The sequence below is a fragment of the Nannizzia gypsea genome, genomic scaffold (genome assembly GCF_000150975.2).
Source record: "Nannizzia gypsea CBS 118893 supercont1.9 genomic scaffold, whole genome shotgun sequence".
Lineage (NCBI taxonomy): Eukaryota > Fungi > Ascomycota > Eurotiomycetes > Onygenales > Arthrodermataceae > Nannizzia > Nannizzia gypsea.
Genome location: NW_003345193.1, coordinates 421,052 through 444,371, shown reverse-complemented (window position 1 = coordinate 444,371; position 23,320 = coordinate 421,052). Strand labels below are relative to the sequence as shown.

At 51.5% G+C, this 23,320-nt stretch overlaps 7 protein-coding genes across 7 annotated transcripts; 2 read left to right on the top strand and 5 right to left on the bottom strand.

The window, feature by feature from the left end:
- Positions 1–1,284: 1,284 nt before the first annotated feature.
- MGYG_08403 (pantetheine-phosphate adenylyltransferase) lies at positions 1,285–2,505 on the bottom strand (the record flags this gene model as incomplete). Its single annotated transcript, XM_003169451.1, has 1 exon — positions 1,285–2,505. The coding sequence occupies one exon, from the start codon at positions 2,503–2,505 to the stop codon at positions 1,285–1,287; it is 1,221 nt and encodes a 406-aa protein (XP_003169499.1).
- Positions 2,506–3,012: 507 nt separating this feature from the next.
- Positions 3,013–5,074, top strand: MGYG_08402 (WD repeat-containing protein; the record flags this gene model as incomplete). Its single annotated transcript, XM_003169450.1, has 4 exons — positions 3,013–3,732; positions 3,792–4,401; positions 4,474–4,539; positions 4,602–5,074. The coding sequence occupies 4 exons, from the start codon at positions 3,013–3,015 to the stop codon at positions 5,072–5,074; spliced, it is 1,869 nt and encodes a 622-aa protein (XP_003169498.1).
- An 801-nt stretch (positions 5,075–5,875) lies between these two features.
- On the top strand, positions 5,876–8,624 carry MGYG_08401 (mRNA-capping enzyme subunit beta; the record flags this gene model as incomplete). The annotated part of the gene is made up of 4 exons (XM_003169449.1): positions 5,876–6,793; positions 6,834–7,880; positions 7,955–8,398; positions 8,457–8,624. 4 exons carry the CDS (start codon positions 5,876–5,878, stop codon positions 8,622–8,624), a joined length of 2,577 nt encoding a protein of 858 aa, XP_003169497.1.
- Positions 8,625–9,564: 940 nt separating this feature from the next.
- On the bottom strand, positions 9,565–13,283 carry MGYG_08400 (hypothetical protein; the record flags this gene model as incomplete). Its single annotated transcript, XM_003169448.1, has 3 exons — positions 9,565–10,031; positions 10,067–10,305; positions 10,420–13,283. The coding sequence occupies 3 exons, from the start codon at positions 13,281–13,283 to the stop codon at positions 9,565–9,567; spliced, it is 3,570 nt and encodes a 1,189-aa protein (XP_003169496.1).
- A 737-nt stretch (positions 13,284–14,020) lies between these two features.
- On the bottom strand, positions 14,021–15,128 carry MGYG_08399 (hypothetical protein; the record flags this gene model as incomplete). The annotated part of the gene is made up of 6 exons (XM_003169447.1): positions 14,021–14,123; positions 14,182–14,434; positions 14,513–14,672; positions 14,745–14,837; positions 14,933–15,041; positions 15,109–15,128. The coding sequence occupies 6 exons, from the start codon at positions 15,126–15,128 to the stop codon at positions 14,081–14,083; spliced, it is 678 nt and encodes a 225-aa protein (XP_003169495.1). The 3' UTR covers positions 14,021–14,080.
- Positions 15,129–16,554: 1,426 nt separating this feature from the next.
- Positions 16,555–18,047, bottom strand: MGYG_08398 (3-phytase A; the record flags this gene model as incomplete). The annotated part of the gene is made up of 2 exons (XM_003169446.1): positions 16,555–17,920; positions 17,992–18,047. 2 exons carry the CDS (start codon positions 18,045–18,047, stop codon positions 16,555–16,557), a joined length of 1,422 nt encoding a protein of 473 aa, XP_003169494.1.
- A 2,725-nt stretch (positions 18,048–20,772) lies between these two features.
- On the bottom strand, positions 20,773–23,085 carry MGYG_08397 (hypothetical protein; the record flags this gene model as incomplete). Its single annotated transcript, XM_003169445.1, has 3 exons — positions 20,773–22,497; positions 22,812–22,914; positions 23,027–23,085. 3 exons carry the CDS (start codon positions 23,083–23,085, stop codon positions 20,773–20,775), a joined length of 1,887 nt encoding a protein of 628 aa, XP_003169493.1.
- Positions 23,086–23,320: the final 235 nt, after the last annotated feature.

The window sequence follows — 23,320 nt, the reverse complement described above, 5'->3', positions numbered from 1 at the left end:
AATAGCATACGAGAAACATCTAGATCCACAGTCAAAGGCCAAACAGAACCATCCTGATAACTATATATTAGGGCTAATAAGGAAACCCGTTGACGAATGCATGCACAGAAACCCTCTATCAATTGCAAGAAATTTTTCACATACTTCTTGCTAGGCAATGTCATTATACTACCACTCGGGAAAGGTTTGTCGAAGCTGCTGGTGTGGTGAGCATTGTCATGGATATGCCCCTCAAGTTGGCTGGTACTCCATAGAAAGTAATCCAAAGCAGGAGACCCAGCACTTCCACATTCAACTCCCCACATTGTAAGATATATCCCAGCTCAACTCGATATCAGAGGAGGCGGCTAGCCTCAATTACGTGTCATTGATTCGTGCCGCAGTTACCCGAGTCATGTTTAGACGTGTCCCAATGGCCCCCACCAACTGCAGGTATAAACATGTCTTCTTCATGTAGGCGTGTACTTGGCTTGCAAGGAGATGTGATTGGGACAAAGCATGTTGTTTGAAATCCACAGGCCAGAAGCAAGTGTGTCTGTATCGTCACCGACCTCCGATGGTGAACTACGTGGCCCTGAAGCGGCAGCTCATGATATGGGCGGCATATGTGACCGGTATACCCCTGAATTAGGAGTTACTTCCATGCCAGATCACCATTTTTACCAGGTTTGCATACTCTGTGCCTAGGTAAATGCAATTGTTAACAGGGATGGACAAAACTGAAGGAAGATGTGCATGAATCCGCTTGCAACGTTCGTCTAGCCTCAAAGATACGGCTAACTTACCTTGAGAACAAGTTTGACGATGAATGATCAAGGCGCTAAGTACATCAACAGAATGTAAATGGATTTTATACGAAATCTTAACTTACTACCGAATGACTATCGAAAAAGCCTTTTCCAACGCATTTGCAACACTCGCCGTTGGCAACCCCTGCATGAGAAACATAAACATGGATGAGGTTGGTGTTGTGCCATACCATGCAGAAGCTGCAGGCGTCAACTATGACAGGAACAACTCCCAGCATTCCCAGAATATACTATTCGATGGAGTGAAGATACATATAGAACTACCAATGTTTATCAGGGGATAAAGAGCTCGCCTGCAGGAGAGTTGGGGACAGTGGCGAACTCAAAGCGAAAAGGAGGCGAGACCATGCTTCTTCAGGGGGAATAACATTCATGATTAAGAGACATATGTACTTAGGTATTGGCATACGGCTGTGTACATACAGAGAGGCTGCGTTGAAGAGACGAAGCGTTGTAGTTGGGCCAGACGCGGGACTTAGAGAGTGCTTCCCTTGGCGAGGTTCATCCGCCGCCTCCTGATGTCGGTACTTGATATCTTGGTCTCAAAGCCGTCTTGCGAGGCCGGCACGCCATCAGCAGTATCGAGAACATCAACCTCATAGACTTCGAGAGCCGACCACCCTTTCTTCAGCCTCTCGTCATTAACAGCCTTACCGCCAGAGCGGGTTTCCTTTGAGACGACCAGAGCGGTGATATCGCGATCAGTGATAGTAGGACCGAACGGGTCAGCGATCTGGACGAACCTGAACTCTAGGTCTGAGGACAAGGAGACGATAACCCGTCTACCATTGGGACCAGGTTCATTTTCACGTCTGACGTCTACGGTACTGGAAGGAGAGAACTCGATGATAGATTGGAGAAATCGCCAGACCCCTTGCCAACGGTCCTCCCAGGACTCTAAGAATTCGGCGTATTTCTTGTTCACCAGCAGCTCATCACCGGTGATACCGATAGTAACGGCACGCTTCTCCTGGCCGTCCCGCTGTGCTGACCGGGCCACAGAGGGCGAACATGTATCTAATGCTAGCACTGTTGCAGTAAGAAGTAGTTTATGCCCGGCGTGTAGGTGGTCAAACGTCCCTCCAACGGCGACGGAATAATGCACCGCAGCAGCAGGCTGGGCTATCCCTTGATCCAAAACAAGGCCTATCAATGGCTTGTCTCCTGATGCCTTCAGCTCCAGGGTACGGATATCCGTTGTCCTTACCCTGCCGTCGCCAGTTTGTCTTGCGGCGAGCAGGGCTGCAAAGGAGGCAACACTCTCACAGCCAGACGGCAGATATACCGTATCCCACGACCTATTAGACCGTATCAAGCTCTTCATGCTGACGATAGGACCGTAAGAGCATCTATCACCGGGCTCAGGCTCAGTTTGACTGTCCAGTTCAAGGAAGAAGACCCTGGCATCGACGCCTCCAGGTCCGTCCAGCTCGACCGAGACGGCAACGCTGACGGCAGCTAGCAGCCGGTAGAAATCAGCCAGGAACCGCTGCAGCAGGCCAAAGGGCTTTCCCTTGCCACAGACAGAGACAGCTACGTCCAGGACTGCCGGCTGACTGTCCTTCTTGCCGTCTCCTGAAGCTGCAGCCAGTGCTGGCAGGATGGTTGATAGGGCATGGCCGTAGGTCTCCCTCAGCGCTGCAAAGGTCGACGGGGTATCAGTGAGCAGCAGCAGAGCTTCATGGCGGCCTTCCATCTCTTCTCGCCTCCTTCTCGTCTTTCTACTCCCTTTATCTGTCTGTTTGTTCTCTGCTTCCTCGAGCCGAAGTCGAAGATGAAACCGAGGACCTCGTCTTAGTCAGCGCCACCAGCGGCGTCACGACGACGAAGTCGAAGATGAAGGAGATGAAGAGGAAGAAAGACACGACGACGACGACGACGACAGCAACGAGAAGAAGACGACAGAGGAACGAGGCGAAAGACGAAGAAGGGACAGAGATTGACTAGAAGGAGACGGCGAGCAAGGGACGTTTTGTCGCCCGGGGCTCTGCCGCCATCGACGATCTAGTTACCGCGCAGTTAACGACACACGCCCACCACCACCACCACCACCACCGAGTCCACTACGGCCGTCACGACTCTGCGACTCCAGCTCTCAGTATTATGCCCGTATCGCGGCCACTAAACGCCAGAGACCCTGCTGCTGCATGCCGGTCAGCTTCAAATTAGCAGACGAAGGGCGGTATTCGTGCCCAACCCAACCATGGCCGAGCCTAGTATACCATTCGACGGTCCCCGCAGTAGAGCGCCTACGTTTCCACGGCAGCCAGAAGAGCTGCATATGCCTTCAGCAACCGCCTCCTCGAAGCCGCAGAACGAGCAGCAGCAGCAGCAGCAGCACGGCTCGATTCCGTCGCTGTTGAGCATCCAGCAGCAGCCGAGTTCGCAGCAGCAGCACCACCACCAGAATAATGCTCTACCGGGAGCCCTACAGCCTGGTCCTTCAAGCCGCCAGGGACAGCCATCTACGACCCATCACAACAGCAGCAACAACATACACAACCCGTCTTCCTCCTCCGGAGTGCCTTCGCAGCTAGCAGTGCCCATGACGCCGTCGAAACAGTCGTCTCTGAGCCAGCTGCAGTCGTATCCCTCCAGCCCAGGAGTAGACCAGCAGCGATATCAGCAGCAGCACCAGCAGCAGCAGTCCAGCATGATGTCCCCCTCCGGACAGTCATCGTCGACGCCGTACTCCCCGCTAGGACTGGCAGACATACGCCCGCACATGGATCTGGGCCGGATAGACGACTCGGCTGCCTCGTCTACCATCCATAATGGGGACATGCACACACCCAAGAACAGCAGCTATCTTGCTCCATGGGGTTTGTACGCGCTCGACTGGTGCAAGTGGCCGGCGGCGCCAAACACCAATTCGGCTGGAAAGATTGCTCTCGGGAGCTACCTAGAAGACACCCACAACTACGTATGTTCTATCCATCATCTTACTGACTTGTACGTTTGTTCATGTGCTGACGAGTATAGATACAAATACTTCATGCTCAGACTGCTGAGCGGGACTATAATGATCCCGATAACGACCCAGGGCTGGAGTTCGTGAAAACCGCAGAGGCAACACACTCCTACCCGGTTACTCGAATCCTCTGGGAGCCGCCATCGTCACAGAAGCAGTCGACGGACCTGCTGGCCACCTCGGGCGACCATCTCCGGCTCTGGTCGTTGCCCTCGAACCCGAACCAGCCGCAGTACTACGGCAGCAACTCGATCAACCGGATGAGTGCGAGTAACAAGAGCCCCCCGCCGCTGCAGAAGCTCTCTCCGCTCGCTCTTCTCTCCAACTCCAAGACACCCGAACACACCGCGCCTATTACATCGCTAGACTGGAACGCTGTCTCCCCCAGTTTGATCATTACCTCGAGTATAGACACCACCTGCACGATATGGGACATACCCACTCTCACGGCAAAGACGCAGCTCATCGCCCACGACAAGGAGGTATACGACGTTCGATTCTGCGCTAATAGCGTGGACGTCTTTGTTAGCTGTGGCGCAGACGGCAGCGTGAGAATGTTTGATCTCAGAAGCTTGGAACATAGCACCATCATCTATGAACCATCAGAGAAACACGATAAGGGTCAGTATACCACACCCGTATTTTTTCCCCCATACATCCCTAGGGTACTATAGATGTTGACAACCCCTTAAGGGAGCCCGGGAGATCTCTCGCCAGGCCAGTCTTCTGTATGGCCACCACCACTCCAACGTATTGCAGGTAGGTTATCCGCTTAATATACCAACATAAACAAATGAGGATAGACAGGCTAAATAGATCAGCATCACCGCATGACGCCCACTTGCTGGCAACATTTGCCCAAGACTCAAACATCATCCGGGTGCTGGACGTCCGCCAGCCCGGCCAAGCACTCCTCGAGCTCAAGGGCCACGCTGCACCGGTAAACTGTCTAGAATGGTCCCCGTCCCGTCGAGGCACAATAGCCACGGGGGCGGACGACTCGCTGGTCCTGATCTGGGATCTCATCAACCAGAACAATGCTGCCGCCCTGCCACTGCCCCCTCAGCAGCCACAGACCCTTCACTCCGGCGGTAACGGCAGCAACAGCAATTCTACCTCCACTTCAACGACTGGCAACGGCCCATCGACCCTCGAACGGGGCCCTGCAGCCGCCTGGCGATGTGACTATGAAGTGTCGAACATTAGCTGGGCCCCTCACATCCCTGCCACCGGCCCAGGCAGAGACTGGGTTGGAGTCTGCGGCGGAAGAGGGCTTTGGGGGGTTTCCATCTAAGCACGCTGCTTCTTTTCTTCTATTCCTCTCCCTCCCCATCTCCCTCTCTCCGGCACCCTCTTATCGCCATCTTCTACCCGATCTACATCTACATTTGGCCATGGTACAGGCACTTCAGGTCCCTGCCACGGTTATTATTTCCTTTGGAAATGTGAAATCAAAAATAAAAAAAGAAAGAAAGAAAGAAGCAAACGCAGGGAGGGATGCTTCACTGTCTGTATCTATGTCTGACTATCAACCATGATTCTTCGTCTCTCCTTTGGCTGGTTTTCAGGGGCGGCATGACGCTGGAGAGACGAGGGCTCTCCTCTATGATGATATTGTGCTATATACTCCCTAATATCGAGTCAATGACATCTCCTTTCGTCTTATCTTAGCCTCTACACCTCCATAGCAGCTAGTTATGCCTGTCTATCTATATCTGGCGTCCGTCTATAGTTCATATATCAGCAGCTCCTATAGTTATCTCACCATCTACAATCTGCCACTTTTGCTGCCACTTTTCCTACTCCTATAACTCTTCGCCCCCGTCTCTCGCTCTCTCTCTCTCTCTCTTCCTCGTCTTCGTCTATCTCGCCTCGTCCATCCGACGGCTTCGTCTCCCTCGTCTTCTCCCATGTCCATCCTGGCTCGGAAAAAGAAAAAGTCCTTCTAGAAGTCTTGACCTTCCAACAAAAAAACCACCAACTCCTCTTTAACGAACTACACCCACCGATCTCGACTGCGCGCGCCGCCCGAAAAGACGCCCATCGAACATGTCGCTGCCTTGCATCTGATCCTGCGGCCTCTTCTCCAGACGCCATGGACCTCAGGACCATCATCAACACCGACTCGGCCGTGGGCGCGGCCCGGGGCCCGCAGCAGCTACACCCGCAACAACCACAGCATCACCAGCAGCACCAGCACCAGCAGCCGCAACAACAGCAACAACGGCTACAGCGGCCACTCTCTATACACTCGCTGGGGCCAGACGAGTCTCCTCTGCGCAGCGGCAGCATCCACGATGATCACCCTCCGCAGCACCATGAGTACGGCGGCGGCCCAGCGGGCGGACGACCGTCGCAACCGCACCCGCTGCAGCCTCCTCTACAGTCCCCCAAGCGCATGGCAGCGTCGTATATGAACTCGACTGCTCAGTCGCCGTACCAGCAGCCGCCACTAGCTTCGATCCTGACCAGCAGAGAGCCCGGCGAGCGCGCCAGCAGTGTCCTGTCCGTCCCGCGAGAGCCCTACTCGGCGTCTTCGCTGCCTCCGCCCTCTGCGGCCTCGCTCTCCTCGCCCTTCACGCCCCAGCCGACCAGCGCCGGGACTCAGCATTCGTCCTACTTCTCCCAGCAGCGCTCCCACTCGGTCCACTCGGCTGCTTCGCCTTCTTCAGTGCGCAGCCTTTCCTATCCCTCTGGCCGTGAGCCTTCAGGCCATCCGTACTCACCCAGCCAGCAACAGCAGCAACACCAGGCATACCATCAGCAGCAGCAACAGCAGCAGCAGCATTATCAGCAGCAACAGCAGCAGCCGCAGCAGCAGCAGCCACAGCAGCAGAGATCGCAGCCGGGGACACCTCTTGCACCTCCCGGATCTTCATACCGTCGACCGTCCCCCCATCCGGTCCGTCCTCCGTCTTCTGGCCATGATGCCCCCCTGTCAGCTCGTCTGGGAAGCCCCTGGGGTAGTCAGGATGCCTCCTCCGGTGGCCAGAGGGACGGAGTGTCTCCAACGGTGCATACACCCATCTCACGGCATAATTCAGTAGCTACAGACTCGTATCCCCGGCAGTTTTCCATGGAACGGGAAAAAGGAGCAGCATCTTGATAGTGTTAGCCCAAAAACCGTCGTTTCTCAACAGGGAGCCGCCGCGTATGGTGATATCAACGCCAGCAACACCATCAATAGAGACAATGCCATCAGCAGCAACCATAGCCTTCTCAGTCAACCAGTCCAGACGCCCCATAAGGACCCGGAATTGACCCAGCAAACAACACATCAGCCGGGACTGGAAAATCAAACCTTTCCTCCCACCACAGCCCGTCCGTCTTATCCTCCTTCAACTCCACAAACTGCATCCATCAGTAACATAACAAATTCTACCACTGCCTCTGGCTCGCCTACCAGTCGCCGCCCAGTCCAGGAAGCATCACCAAGTCTCCAGCATCATCCTCTTCCTCCTAAACCTCTTCATCAATCTCGCTCTAGCATCTCAGCGGCCCCTGGATCCTCTTCCTCGTCAGAACGTGTGCCAATGTGCCCCCCACGGAAAAAACGCAAGAGATACACCCAACCTCCTATATTCGCCTGCAAAGCTCCTAGACTCTCCGGTACTCCTCCTCCCATCCCCCCCAAAGGCAGCCAGGCGCCGCCTCAGCCTCAACCGTCCATCTTCCCCGGTAAACGACCGCTACCAAAGCGCGAAAGCCTCGACCGTAATGTCACTTCAGACTCACTTCCTCCTCGACCTTCTAGGGATGGTGAGATGGCAGTCAATGGCAATACAGTCAAGGAGCCGTCCGGAGAGAGCCCTCTGGGACCTTGGGAGCCTACGATTACAAACGTCATTCCAGCTGAAGAAGTAACAAAACTGATATGTGATTTCTTGTTTCAACAAGTTGTCATGCGTAAGGATATTGGTGCCGGCCCTGCTGGAGGTACAGCCGTTGGATCAGGTGCCATTCTCGAGGTCGAGGCCAAATTGGGCAGGCTGATAGATAAAAGTAGAGGTGAGAGGCTGCGTCTGCCCGTCCTCTCGGAAACAGTTATCAGCAAGGACGATCCCAATTTCAGGTTGGCCTTTGAAAGTTCAATGTCACAGGTATTGCATATCCTGCTTCTCTCATTTTATACATATTTCAGTGCTAATGCTGTTTGTTTTCTGGCACAATCCAGGCCCAACACCGTGCAATGAACAACTTTCTCAACGAGGCGGTCAAGACATCCATATCCCAAGGAACAGCACGCATCCCACTCGCCTACGCTCACAAACGTGAACGAGATACCTTTTACGATATCTCCGCCAACGACCTCCCTCCAATTGTCCAACATCATCTACATCCACGCCACAAGCCCAGGGTACGGGTAACCACCGACGTCCGCACAGGAGCCGTCATAGCCCGCATCGTCAAGTGCCGCATCGCCGACCTAGATGTGTACAGTCCCCGAACGTGCCTTGACTGGCGTATCAGCGTGAACCTGGAAATGAACTACGACGGCGACCTAGACAAGTTACAGCAACCAAGTGACTGGAAACGAAATGGTGACCGAAACAAAGACCGCATGAGCTACAGGCATCTAGCATACCAGATTGACCTAACACAGGTCGGAACAACAGACGTACTTCTCCCTTCCCATCTAATTTTGACCGAACAGCTATCTAACAATGTGGTTATAGAGCGCCCCCTCGGACTTTGAGCATGAGCTTGAAATCGAAATATCCTCAGCCGAAATTAGACGACAAGGTGACCTTGCTTTATCCGGGGACATGAACAATCGCTACGAAGATCTTATCAAGGGGTTTGTAGACAACATCCGTGTTCTTGCAAGAGCGGTGCCGGGTTAATCAATCCATGCATCAGTATATATTTACAACGAAAGCAAGACGAGAACTGTTCAAATGAAACCGGGTTTAAATGAGAAGGGGAAAACTTATTAATTGCCCCTCGCTTTCTTTTCTTCCTTTACGACTATTATTAATTTGATACCATGCAGCAGCAGATTTTATTATAGCATTCAATAGCCTTTTTTTTTCTTGCGTTGTATTATTTCTATCTGCTATTTCTGGACAAGGGGGAGGTATGCGTGTTAAAAGAAGCCCGTTTCCTTATCATATTTCCATCCTCGTTATCCCAGTACTTCTTCAACTGTTAGAATATATACTTACTCCATTACTTACATAGCTGGCTGATTGGAGTAAAATAACTTTTTGGTATTTCCTTGAGGAGTAGATCTGTATCTGTATGTATGTAGGTACTCTAATCCGGACAGCCATAAGCGCGAGCATGAGGCTCCAGAGAGGAAAGAGAAGGAAATAATATTGACAGGGGAAAAAAAATGAAATAAACCGTACATGTCTCATGGGAGATAAAATCCAGCAACTATCTAAGAGAGAGCAAAAGTAAAGCAAAGACAACACGCGTCCAGGGGATTATAGACCAAACAAGTCATCATGGTAGATAGGCGGGTAAATTAAACCAAATCCGCGAGAAACTCCAGAATAGCTGTAGCAAATGAGTAAATAAATAATAACAGGACATGGTCAATATATCAAGCGGCGTCGAGGTTCATAGGACGTATTGGTTTTTTCAAAGCTCCCTTCCTCTGTCCCATCCTTTTACTCCTTGGCGGAGAAAGGAATAGAGGAGGGAAGGCATATAAGGCCGTTAAAAAGGAAAAAGGTTCGTAACTAAACAGAGAGTATATCGCGTGCTCCGTACATGTGGAGGGTATAAGTTCCACGGACAATAAATTAGCCCTCAAAAGTAAACGTGTTGATATAAATATCAAGATATGCCGAGCCCCATCTTAACGGGTATGACTCCAGTATTTTGGTCTTGGGTATCAGCGCTACTAGCGCCTCTCTCTCTCATTCGTCGCCCTTCCATTAGACCTCTGAGGCCGCGCTTCTGCAGGCCAACAACGCTGCTGATATTAGCTGTCCAAACGTCTCGGCCACCCTTGACCCGGCCACGTTGATCACTGGCATGCTGTGATAGCTCAGCATCGGAATAGCCCAGGCCACCGTTACTATTATTGGTGGAGGCAGAGTTGGGTATACTGGCGTTTTCAGCTGATTCGGCGCGATTCCTGCCGTTACCGAAGTTGGTGTTTATGCGGAGGTTTGCAGGCCGTTGAGAGCTTGTCGAGCGGCCCGCAGTGCCGCTGGAGGCAGAAGCGGTGCTGCTGGCGGTGTTGGGTCTGTCTATGGATTCGGCATCCGAGGAACTGAAAGAGCTTATGCCGTCTGTTGCTGTGCTTGGGCGGCGGTAGTCTGCTACACTTGACTGAGAGCGCGAGTGAGAGTGGCTATATGAGCGGGAATGTGCGTCGCTGAGAGAATCCATGGTTCCGTCGAATGCGAGGGAGAGGTTGGTACCGCGGCCACCCCGGCCGCCATGGCAGCAGCATTAAAAACGGCGGCAGCATTGCGGCCATCGAGGACTTGATGGAGGCGTTCCACGGTGGCTTCTAGAAAGACCGTCAACCTGGTAGGGTCGAGCCAGTTGAAGAAGGGAGCAGAGGATCTGAGGTGTGCACAGCGCGTAGCCGACGGGAGGTAGAGAAGAAGTGTAGAGATAGTGAACTAGAAGTTGAATGGTGAGGTACGTGTGTGGTAGGTAGAGAGTTCGAGGCCGTACAGCTGGTGGAAGGCTGTGTGCAGATGGAATTTCAAGGTTAGATGCACGAGACAGGCAAGAAGAGGCGGATGAGGAAGAGCCCGGTGGCCGTCCACAGTTGTCCTTATGATGCTGGCGTTATTCATAGATGAATTGTTGCTGTTATTGACATAGTGTTGACCCAACGTCGTGGCTGTAGAGTATTGACTGGCGGTGCTCAATGATGGAGTGATAGTAATTGTCGAGTTTCGACTGTTCAACGCAGCGTTGGGCTGGCGCAGCGTTGCTGCGTCATTTATACTATCACCGGGCCACTGCGGTAGCTTCGCAAGAAGCTGGACGAAGTAAGGTCCCCATCGACGGGAGAGGATGTGAGAGCTAACCGGAATGCGTTCACCACCAATTGTGAGCAAGTCCATGTCTGCTAGCTCAGTACATGCTTGCGCCATTAAGCCCAGTTTCTCTGCCGCTGCAGAATATGGTCGCCCGCCAGAACACTGTACTGAGAATTTCGGCTGTAACATCGATCGTAGAGGAGGCGCACTCACGGAGACGTATCCAGATGTCGGCGCAGCTCTCCTTGGGTTCTCATAGAGGCCAAAGGCTTCAAGCTCAACCATACATATGTGGGAAAAGTTGATGCGACGATGGTTATAATCTTCTACAAGATTCCTCTTGCGGTGTCCTAGGATGACGAAGGTACTTCTCCGGTTCCAGATGATGCCACGGTTCCAGCTGCCGCACGAGAAAATAGAGCCACCAGCATCAATACGGCCCCAGGTCATGGTCTTTAGGTCAAGCGCCCATAAAGCATACTCCTGCTTAGAGGCAGTGAGATAGGTGCCGCTGACGACGAAATGTCCATTTATAACACCGCCATTGGGAAACCTTAGACCAGGTGGGGAAACAGACGTATCCATTGCCTTCTCAACAAGCTTTCCATCCGGAAGACGAGCCTGAAGTTCAAGCTTTACATCCAGAAAGTTATAATTTGAATATATCAGCATTGCCGATCCAGGTGTCCCGACTGCATCATGGCTGTTGTTAACGTTTGCGTGATCTTTATCGGCCCTTTCAGCGCCCAGGTCATTGACTGACATCCCCGCCAGCGGGACAACGACAGAACGATACGCGCCGCAGCTGCGGCCAAGCGGGCTGGTGGCGGTCCATTTCAAGCTTCGGAGGTTGAACACGCTTATTTGCTCTATGTAATGATTTGAACTATCCTGACCGCCGACGACGACCATCTCGGCACCTCCGTAGCCATCTATCTCAACACCGATGGAGCCTTGGTGCGGGTTTGAATTGGACGTAGACGGGTTGTTGTGTATAGCTGTCATTGGAGCGTTGGCAGAGACAAACGGTGCCGAAGATGGGAGGATAGTTGCGCAATGTGCGTATCGGCCCTGTGGGGTGTTCGCGGTGTTGATATGAGTCCATGTCCTTGTTACAACGTCGTAAATGTGCACATCTGACATCACTACAACCTCGGGCTGGGCTTCCTGCCCTGCTGAATGGGAAGAGCTGATATTGGTGGGTGGGTGTCCAGCGACAGCCGCGCGGGGGGACATGCCGCCATAACAGACGAGCTTGGTATCGCCCAGCGGGCACATACTATGGAAGTATCGTGGAGGCGGCACATCACCAGTGGGGTGTACTTTTGTCCAGTGTCGTTTGATCAGGTCCAACTCATAGAGGTCAGAGGTAAGCTCTGGTCGAGCACGGGATAACAACCGGCCACCGAAAACATAGAGTTTGTCACCTAGAATCGTGGTTGTGGCGCCGACGAGGGCGTGCGGCTCTCGACCAGTGGTGCGGTGGACGTTGCACACCAGGCCGGAAAGATTTGTTGGGCCTGCCGTCGCACCGGTCCCATTTTGCGTTTGTGAGTGATTCTGTGATTGTTGCTGTGGCTGTGACTGTGACTGGGATTGTGATTGAGAATGTGAGTGAATCGGCAAGCTGCTACCAGTGATGGTGTTTTGGTTCCCGCCAGAGTCTCCTCCCCTAGAGGACGAAGGGCGTCTAATGGAAGCCATAGAAGGGATGTCGGGCGATTGCCTTTCACTCAGTCGGGAGAGTATGGACGTTGACGGATATGAGAGGTTCGGCGGTGCAGACGGTGGTGGTGAGGCGAGTAAGCGTTCCTGCGAGCGTCCATAAGGCGAAACAGGCGTTGGTGGCTGCGGTTGCTCAGTCGTGGGCGAGAGCGGCGGTGAGAGAGGCAGCAGTACACTGGCTGCCGAAGGGGACGCAGACGTAGAAGCAGACCAAGGCGCGGAAACAGGAACTTTTTGCTGTGGTGAAAGCGAGGAACCCCAAGGCCGTGGAAGGGGGAGGGGAGGTGTTGGCGGCTGAGGACTGGCGTGTGTCGGGTCTAGTAGTATCGGGTGTACGACCTCAAGGGAAGAGTCTGCGCGGAACCAAGACTGCGAAGAAGGGCCAGTCGAAGAGCGAACTCTAGCCTCTCTGCTTGTCCTCCCTGCAAATTCCACCGTTCCGTCGGTAGTAGGGGCAGCAGTAGGGCTAGCAGTGTCGTCGACGAAGAGACCCAGTTCGTTTCTGGACTTGCTCTTGCTTCTGCTCCTGCTCCTGACGAGGTCTGAACCGGAGCGAAGGTATCTTTTCACAGAAGCAAAACGGCTCGAGCGCGAATTTGAGTGCGAGTGTGAGTGCGAGTAAGGTGATGCATTTGTAGGTGCAGATGCAGGTGCGCCAGGCGTTGTACTCGTATTTGCATTGAACAAGGACAACCTTGGGCCTGCTCCTGATCCTGATTCTGAAGCAGAGCCAGAGCCAAAGCCCAACGGCGAGGAGTGCTGCTCGGAACCTGTCATGATGTCAGTGAACATGTCCAACCGGACGCCATGATTCAAGAGAGACATGGCTGTATCTCTTATATAACTCCCCCCATGCCCCTTACGCTCCTGTTATGCCCTTGTATAGATAGATAGCCATAGAATATAGGGGGGGAAGGGCAGAATATGGACGTATAAGAGCGTTGGAGCGTCATAATCAAGTACAACAATTTTCGTACAGGTAACATCAACCAACGTACGTACCTCAAAGCAACCCAGACAATATTACCCTTACCCAGCCAGCGGTCTCACCGATACCATACCAGTCGAATTTCCACAACGTCAGGTGTGCCTGGCGGACGTATCCATGCAGGTTAGTTCTTTGGCGTGCTGAGATAGACAGAGAGCTGGAGCGAGAGACAGAGGAAAAAGGAAGAAGGCAAAGGATGCAAGGCCTGGACGAACCAAGTGGGCGAGCCGAGCGGTCGACTAGGAACCCCAGGGCTATCTGAAACACCGAGTGGGCCAGGAGTTGCTGTCAAGCTGTTGCTCGCGACGTTGGCCCGAAGCACTCCGTAGCCGTTGGTGATTTACACAAGAGGCGACGCTGCGCTGGAGGTAGAAGTTGCTGCTGCTGCTGTTGTTGTTGTTGTCGTCGCTGAGGTTGAGGTTGAATTTGGCGCCGCGAAAAAAGTTGACGTTGAAATTGAGCTTGAAGTGGGATGCTTGGCGCCTCGAGTTACCGCTTTAGGACATGATAGGGGAGCCCCTGAGCACAGCAGGCGAGAAGAGCTGTTAGACAAGGTATACGACAGAAAATATATAGAGAGAGGAAGGAGAATAGATGGCTAGAGAAGAGAGTTGATTATTACTATTTACATCCATTACATACGAGAGTCCTCCTTGAGGGTGGTGTATCGGAGGTATCTGCACGAGTCAGCACACTACGAAAGAGAGAAAATAGGGGGGGGAAGAGAAAACTCACGGCTTGACTTCTCTGATGTCGCCAAACTTCTTGGTGGCTTCCTCAGTGCTGACAAAAGGAGGGATGATGACGTCCTCGCCCTTGTTCCAGTTGATGCCGGTGTTGACAGTGTTCTTGTCAGTGGTCTGCAGAGCGTCAATGCAGCGCAGGACCTCGGCAGTGTTACGGCCAGTCGTGGCCGGGTAGCTCATGATCAAACGGATCTTCTTCTTTGGGTCGATGATGAAGACAGAACGGATGGTCATGGCCATTCCTGTAGAAGCAGAAGTTAGTTAGAACACGCCGCTCTTGTAACTAGGGTGCCTAGTGTAGTAGACATATTAACACTGACCCTTCTCGTCGACGTTGGTGGTGTCCTGGTAATCGATCATGTCGTAGGCGTAGGAGATCTTGCGGTCCGCATCTGCAATGATGGGGAACTGGAGCTTGCAGCTGTTGACCTCGTCGATGTCCTTGATCCATTCATGGTGCGACCCGAGGCTGTTGGCGGACTACTTGCCGTTAGTTATGCATGCACATAAAACGTGCAGTCCAAAGGGGTATACGGCTTAGCTTCTACACACCAGACCAATGAGCTTGACGCCACGCTTGGTGAACTCGGGCTCTAGTTTGGCAAAGGCACCCAACTCGGTGGTGCAAGTGGGAGTGAAGTCATCCTGCCCGGTCCCATTCGTCAGTCAGTAACTACTAGCTAGTTATATCCACCAACTCTTCCACCAGCACACAAAAGCCATAGAGAAAACCAACGCACAGGGTGAGAGAAGAGGATGACATAGTTATCGCCGATGAACTCGTGGAATCTGATCTCGCCCTTGGTGGTGACGGCCGTGAAGTCGGGGGCGGTAGATCCGAGGCGGAGGCTGCAGGATGGCTGGCTGTTAGTACAATCGATAAGATGCGGGGTGGCGGGAGGGCAGCCAGGCTTACGGAGCACTGCGTTCAGCCATTGTGTGTAGATGTGTAGTCGGAGCTGTCAGGCAAGAAGTGACTGGGACCTTAGGACGAAGATGGAGATAGTAGTAGGGAGTAATGGAGGAGAGAAGACGAAGAGGAGGAGGAGGAGAACAGGATATATGGCAAAAGGGAAAAAAAGGAACGCGGCGGCCCCTCGATGAGGTAAGCAGGAAAGGCGCCCCCTCCTCGCTCGCTTCATCACGCCATCCTCAGAGTTGATGATAAATACAGAAGAAGACAGAAGAAGGCAGAGCGAGCGAGCGGAAGTCGCAGGCGGCGGATGGCAGCTTGGAAGATGGCAGATGGCAGATGTAGATTGATAAGATAATGTGTTATTGTTGATGCTCTGGATGCCCGGGACAGCCAGTCACAGCCGCAAGGCCTCGACCAGCCATAGATATCGCAACACATGATTAGAAAAATGTATACACACGCTCTATTACACTTTGTACCCGCATTATAGGCCTAAACACACTCGCCCATGCATACGTGGTGTACATGTACATATCTCTGCCTTCGTCTTCGCGCCGAGGCCATCTCGAGAGTGCGATGATTAGGTCATCACCTCGAAAAGGGAAGCATGTTTTGTTGCCAACCACTTGTCGCTTATTCTTTGCTTGGCTGACTATTAACTAGGTACCTAGGTGCCTAGGTTAACCACCGTAACTACCGTAGCTACTCTCTCCATCGGCCAGCGCTCTTCCTGCCTTGCTTGCTTTGCCGTCTCCGGGTAACTACTCCCTCCCTCAGAGCTCAGAGGCCAGGTCAAACTCCAGCATCTCGACTCTAGATCCCTGCAAGCCACATCCGTCATCCCGCCATGTCTTTGAAGGAGAAACATGATCATAATATGTAAGACTCCAGGCTCCGTTGATCATCGGCGATCCTCAGCATGCCTTTGCCTCCACAGCTGACGTTTGCCTTTTCCAATTGACTAAATAACGAAGTATATAGCCATCTTCTCTGGTTAATATGTAGGGTAATATGTATACCTAGTGTCGACACCTCAGTCAATTTGGCCATACCGAGCAGCCCACTTTCCCTGGACCTTGGGATCTTCAAGGTCAGGTAGTGAATTATTCTTAGTAGGCCCCTTTCTAGGAGTGCGTATGGAGTACTCTATGAACCACATTATCCAGTGGGCGGGGTTGGAGCTGGAGAAAGACGTTGTCTTCGCGATGGGCCTGTAACGGGGCCGTATCCAGGACTATCCCTTAATAATTTAGCGGATGCCTTGAGGGTTACCGCGTTAGGTAGTGGGGGCTGTCATCTTCTCCGACTCTCATTTTTTGTAAAATCCTTCTCAAAGTAAAGGGGGTAGCTTTTGAGGGTTGATTGTATTACTAATCTAGAACTCTTTGTGCATCATTCTAATAGCTAACATGCTTCATCAATTTCATAACAGTAGAAGGACAAGCTTCACATAGTAGGAGATACTCCACATTGGTCCCAGTTCCCATTGGACCTTGCGTAGGTCAATCCGTCGATAAAGTCTTCCAACTTGCATCGCCCAAGGAAGTCGGTATGGCAACCTTGAAGAGGGAACACACGGTCGTTAAGCAAGACTCGGACGTACTCCTGTTTAGCTGACGGAGAATGATCACACACCATCTTCTCAAAGTAAGCTCTGGCACCAAACGGGATAGTCCAGGAGGCAGAGTAACCATACGCGTCGGCAGGGTTAGTAATCTGAGTTGGAGAAAGAGGCTTGGTAGCATTAAAAAGGCCCATGGCAGTGAATATGACCGTCATGCTGTTGTCGTGGCTAAAGTCAGCATATAGGGGTAGGTCAAGCGGGAAGGTCTCTGGGTTATCGTCCAGTTCATGGTCGACGGTAGTGTTGTCACGGACTGGCGACTTGGTTAATCTGGCGATGAGCTCGTTGACGTAGCCAATTCCGGGGGCGGGGCCAAAGGAGTTTCCAGGCCCATGGCCGTAGAACTTGCCTAAGGTCTCAAGGTAATCATAGTGACGGAAATCTTCGTGAGAGAAGAGACGACAGAATGGAGAGAGTTTACTGGCATCAGGAGTACGGGCTACAGTGTCGAAGGGACACATGGCCATCAGACTCTTGATGTCTCCAGTTTTGATGTTGGCTCCCGGTAGCTTCTTGTTGACTCTGTCTACGATAGGCTGGGTGAAGGTGCTGCGGAACTGGTCGCTGACCTTATCAGCAGTCTCGTCGTTGTCAAAGCCATCACAGCCCTGGGGGGCGATTGGGTTCTTCCGGCGGTCGTCTTCGCTGATGATGAGGTCAAGCTTGGTGATCCCTCCTTTCTCGTTCCCTTTGGCCTTGTTGAAGCCCTCCACAAACTTGTAGGCAGAGGCAACCACCCGATCGGAACCTGCAGCTCGGACAAAGACCTTGGAGCCCTTGGCTAGGCCGTGGTACCGCTGGAAGAACTTGATGCCGGAGTCATATAGCTGACTCTCACCAAAGGGAGTCAGATCATCAGCTCCGAGGTTATATTTGTAGTCTTTCAGAAAAGCAAACTCGTCCTTGAATTCAGTAGCATCTTTCTGGATGCGTTTGATCAGTTCTGAGTAGACTTCGGTCTTGCTTTTGGTAGGGAATCGAGCGCCATGGCGCTGGAGAGACTGCGCAAAGGTGACTTTGCAGCCAGGAGGAACAGTCGAGGGGATGGCAGAGCGGCCTTCCAGCGAAAAGTACGGAGAATACTGGCCCCAGAACTGAGAGTACAGCGGGAAACAGCTGTACCCACGGCTAGGAGTGCTGCAGAATGACGTCGCAGCAACATTAACCTCCGCGGGCGAAGCAACTGCACTATTACCAAGTCAGCATAGAAGCCAGCTACAGAACGCCTGGGAGCAGTGACTGGACATATCAAAACCTACATCTGAACACTCGAAAGGGCCAACGCGGCAAACAAGACAGAAGCCGTGGACGGCATCTTGCAAAGCAGACCTTTATAGTCAACCCGGCCTTTTCCTGATTTTCCACGGGAAATGAGAGCGAGGCACTCTGTCCTATTTATGTCTGCGCTGGAGATGCGACAAGGCCAGGATCAAGCATCAAAGAAGCCCGAGGGACAATACCTCGCCCCGTCGTCTGTCTACCTCCCATCGCGGGCGAAAAAGAAGAAGAGACAAGCATTTCTCGAGGCCAGACAAGATCACCAGCTTTTCTTTTTGCTGCGTCTTCTTATCACACCCACTTAACCCGTCAAAAACGAGCCCACGGCGTGCAGAATCACAGTCTGATTGGCCAGCGGACTACACCCACCAATCGGAGGACGGCAGCAAAGGGGAGCGGCGGGGCAGAATCAGAGGGTGAGACCCGGGGAGAGAGACAGAAGATGCAGAAAATGTAGAAAAATTCAGGATGGTAAGGCAGATTTAGAGGATGTTGACGCCCGTAGCGACATGGATGGGATAAAGCGGAAAGTCAAGACGTTGAAGAGAGGAAGAAGAAAAGGCGTTGGGGTTATTAACACTGGCTTAGATAAGGTGCGTTTATGGCCCGCGGTTAAGATGACGCTCGGACCGAGAGCTTATCCGAGCAAGCGCCGCTTCCTTAAGCTATCCGCAACTTAAATTTCACATTATATAAGATTATGTAATATGACCCCCTTTTTTAGGATACGAAGAGACTAGGGAAGCAAGCAATGATTCCGTAGCAGTGCAAGACATATACGAAAGGAAAGTACAGAAAGAATATTTCGCATTACTAAGGATAGTGGCCCAGATGGAAGCCTGATTTATGCCACTGCAGCGATCCCAGGTCCATGGAACTTGGAGCAAATAACTTGGGAGTCTCGAGCTTTCTCTGTCCCATCGGTCGCTGCACACTCGTCTTGGCCCTGCAGTGACGCAGCCTGCTGTGCGATGTGATAGCTAAGGCGCCCGACCACCTCCCCTTTTCTGTCCTAGCTGTATTCTCAGGTACTCCATAACCACGCCTAAAGACATCAGATGGGCTTTCGGCCGGCCCAACCCTTTGGAGGGTCCAAGTCTCAATAGCCGATGGCAACAAAGAGGAGCCCATCAGAAAGGTAAACTTAGACAAAGAAACTCTCCTCTTCCTTCCCCTTTTCGGCTATCAATTGAGTTAGTTTGCGCTGAACTGCACAGATAACCGATAGATTTCCTTTTGGCATAGACAACTGTGAAAAGCTCTCCCCCGCCAGTTTGGTCAGGGGCCACCCAGTAGCCGAACCCATGGTTCAAGCAGGGCTCCCTCAATAACGAGAAACAAATGAAACTAGAAGTGAAGGGGAAAGAAAGAGCTAGTAAATAGGAGAGGGATGATTTAAGTGTAATAACAACGGCAAATAGCCCAATTTCCCAAGGAAATAATACCAATTATTATAATAAATAGAAAAATCCAAAGTATGCGTCATCCAACAGCAAGAGATACTCATACAACGGATAGCTCCCGACAGTTATAGATGGCTATTGCTTACATATGGAACAGTATAGATGGAAAAAATGAAAAAAAAAAAGAACACCACCCGCCTTTCCCTTTTCCCCTAAGACCAAGGCCTTTCCGCTCCCACACTAGTTTTCGACTATGAAACGGAAAGGCTGTTAAAATAGAGAAGAAAAATCTCGAGTCGGCCGCATATTTTCTCTCCTTTCCCTGTTCTGATCGCATATCACACTTTCTTGCCCTCTCTTTTGCGACCTGTTCATAACTGTTCATGTCCCGTACATGTATAATTAATCATGCACGGTTGATGGCTGCTGATATCCGTCTTTCTTCGTTTCCCCTGCGGGCACGAGGTGATGACCATCGCCGAGTAGGCCAGAGAGGTGGCACCAGGACTAGAAATAGGCTGGGGTGATAGGAAAAGAAAATCTATAGTAACTCGCCCCGAATAGATAGATAGATAGATGGTTATAGAAACGAGAGGACTGCAAAAAGGAGGAAATCCAGAGTACAGAAAAAAGTAAATAAAAATAAAGCATTGTGCCACCCTGGGTATCAATACAAAGAGGGTTGAAATAGATGAAGAAATAATAACGAGGAGTATATCAACTGAATCGAGTGTGGTGGATAAGACAAATGAGAGTCAGATAGAAAAATTCACAGGGTGGCAGCACTCAATCTCGAACAAAGAATCCATCAATGTTAATTTGACGGGATAGAGTGACCATCACTATACTTTACCTTTTGATAAAACAGAAAGAAAAAAAGAAAGGCATTAAAAAGGGAAGATAGTGTATGACGAAACCCGTATTAGGCAAGGAAATATGAAAACAATAGAAAAAGATGCAAAGCTAGGCAAATGAAACAATAAGGCGAGGATAACGTAAAAACAGTAAACAGTTTGACGCCTTCCAGCAGAGGTTGCCCTCTTCCTACCGTAGTAATATTGTAAGTTTGCTGTTCCAGGGGCAATTGGTGGCCGCAGTTCCTGCCCAAGCATGTTTATTCAAGACGACAGATGGGATAAAAAATGGAAAAGATTAGGAACAATAGAAGGCACGAAAGGGGGAGGAGGTGGGGAAAGGAAGATTAGGTGCTCCCAAGGGAATTATTAGCTGAGATTGAGATTAGATCAAAACGTATATGAGATCTGCATATACAGGTATATGGTACCGGCTAGAGATCCAGCTCCTAGTCGGTGAATGTATGATGCTGGCCCTAGGCTTGAGACACTCTTTTCACTATCACTATTGCTGTTGGTGTTGTTGAAGATGTGAATATTGTGGACCTTGCTGTTGCTGGCTTTCATGTGGGCTGGTTTGAGCCAAGGGTGGCGTGGTGGAAGGCATAATATCCCCGGGCTGGGAACTGGTATTCACAGGAGGCGCACGCCATGATGAAGGGTAGGATAATGGGTAGGATGGGGTGGGCTGTACTTGAGCGGAGGGTGACCTTGACGACATGGGAATGAAGGAGCTAGAAGTCTGAGGCCCTGGGTATGGTAGATGGACTGGCCCGGCTCCAGTTCTCTGTCGAACGTTGCGCCCCGTGCCTCTCCCTCTGTCATCTGGGTCCACCGAGGTGCGCTCCCCTTCATCTTCTGAGGCGAGCGAGGTGGTCTGAGTTTTGAAAGTCCGAGGTGATGGTGGTCGTGGAGGTACTTTAGCCCCAGGAGTTCTAGAATACATGTCCCGGAAAAAGTCTCGCTCCCTGATATAGAAATCTCTTTCCTCATTAAGACTCTTGATCTCCTCCTCTTGCCTTTTAATCGTCTGCATTTGTTCTTCTTCCACGGCTTTCTTCCTTTGTCTAAACCGTTTGGAAGCGCTGCTATTCTTTTCACGTTTTATTTTGGCTTTCATTGATCCTGAGTCTCTGTCGATAGTGAAGGGTATCATTCCAGTGCCAGGCTCAGCGGTCATGTATGGCCCAAGAGGTGCGAGTCCGGCTTCCCCTCGATACAGGCCGCGGTTCTCGAGAGGTAAGAGTGATTGGGTTATGGAACTCCTGGGTGGTCCAGGCATAGCTGGATTGGATATGGGAGAAGGATGCTGTTGCTGAATGTGGGCCGGCGGAACTGGGACGGGCGATGCCTGGCTGTATGAGCTATATGATGACTGAGGAGTACGTGGGCTAGCCTCCTGAGACTGGGGGTTAGTAGAAGGTCGCTGATCATAGAAAATGTTCGCTGCATGAGTTGTATGGCGAGGCTGAGTTAGTCTACTGGGAACCGTTGAGGAAGCAGAATCAATGTGTAATCTGGGAGCGCCCTCCGCAAATCTAGGAGGTGGAGGGGACTGCAGAAAAGGCGATTGAGTTGCGTTTATTGTCCCAGGGACAGGAGTATATCGCCCACTTCCCAAGCTTGCAGCGCGAACTGCTGGTGACTTTGGAGTCAACACCTTCCGTCCGATCTTTGGAGACAGCTTAGAACGTTCATAGTGATAATGTAGCGTGGGTTGTGCTGGAGGTTGGATGGGAGACGGCGTCCCATGAATATGCGCTGAAGGGGACGTAGCTGTGGATGTTGGAGACCCTAGCGGCTCGCGGCTACTTTGTCGTGATATTGGTTCTATCGGAGCATGAGTTGATGGATTGAGGATTGCCTGCATTCCTAAAGATCGAGACCGTTGTTGAGATGCTACATGCTGGCTGGAAGATGTTGGCCTTCCAGCATGCGCAAGCTCTGGAGGGGTCTCATCTCCTCTCACCGACCTCGATCGATTAGGTGGAGGCCCTTGAGTGCCATGCTGCGCGTGTCGATCTACTGATTCAACCTCATCTTGTGTGACAACCGAACGGCTGGTGGATGTAAGAAGCTGGCTGATAGGTTGGGAAGTCTCGTCGGAAGGAGAATTTGAAGCATAGGGCCGCTGCGACATAAGATTTTGGTCTCCTCCGAAGGAAAGTCGACCTAGGGAGTGGCATGGACGGTCCTTCCCTCTCTCCAAAGGACTACGGCCCTCGAATAGCTGAAAGTGAGAGAGGGAGGGGGGAGGGCTAGGTAGGAAATCGCCTGGACAATGGTCACGGTTTTCAGGATGGGGAGACAGTCTTGATGATGCTGTCCCTGAGTAGCCGAGGTGAGAAAGGCTTTGAGTACTAAGGAGAGCCACGGTGAATGGAGGGTGAGGAGGTTTCTGATTCCCTCAGACCTCGAGATAGCTAAATTTCAAGAGGGGGTTTTCAGCGATTTTCTCGTAGTAGTTGGTTGACCTTGTTTGTTGTCGTAGTCAGGACTTGACTCTGATTGCATATACAGCTATCGAGCCAGGCGTCGTCACACGTCGAGGAGAACAGTTGGGAAGTTGGTGGGATAGTCGACAAAAGGAATGGGCTGTTGGCAAATGTTGACCGTATAGGGAGCGATTGGGTATTGGTCTCTTTTCCTGGAGTACAGAGTAGACAATATTCAACAACTGCAGGTCATGGAAAAGAAAAAAGGGCGAAGCGTTCAAATGAAAAGAAGAATGAGGCAAAGCCAGAACTGAGTGAGGATACGAGAGGATAGCCCTTCCATATGGAACTCCGGGACGATTGGCCATTTGCTTTTTCTTCATTATGATGAATAAGAAAATGGCCCTCCCAGAGGGAATGAAAAAGCTCCGCTGTGATCTAGCGAGTTAAAGGCAGCTTCATGGGACCGGGCGTACCGGAACTATCCCATTACATGGAGGGATGGGTACCCAAGATTCGTGCATAAAATAGCAAATTAATCGTTATCGTCAACCAAAGAAAAAAATTAAAAATAAAACGGCGTGCAAATTAAAAATAAAAGAATGTAAACAAAACTAA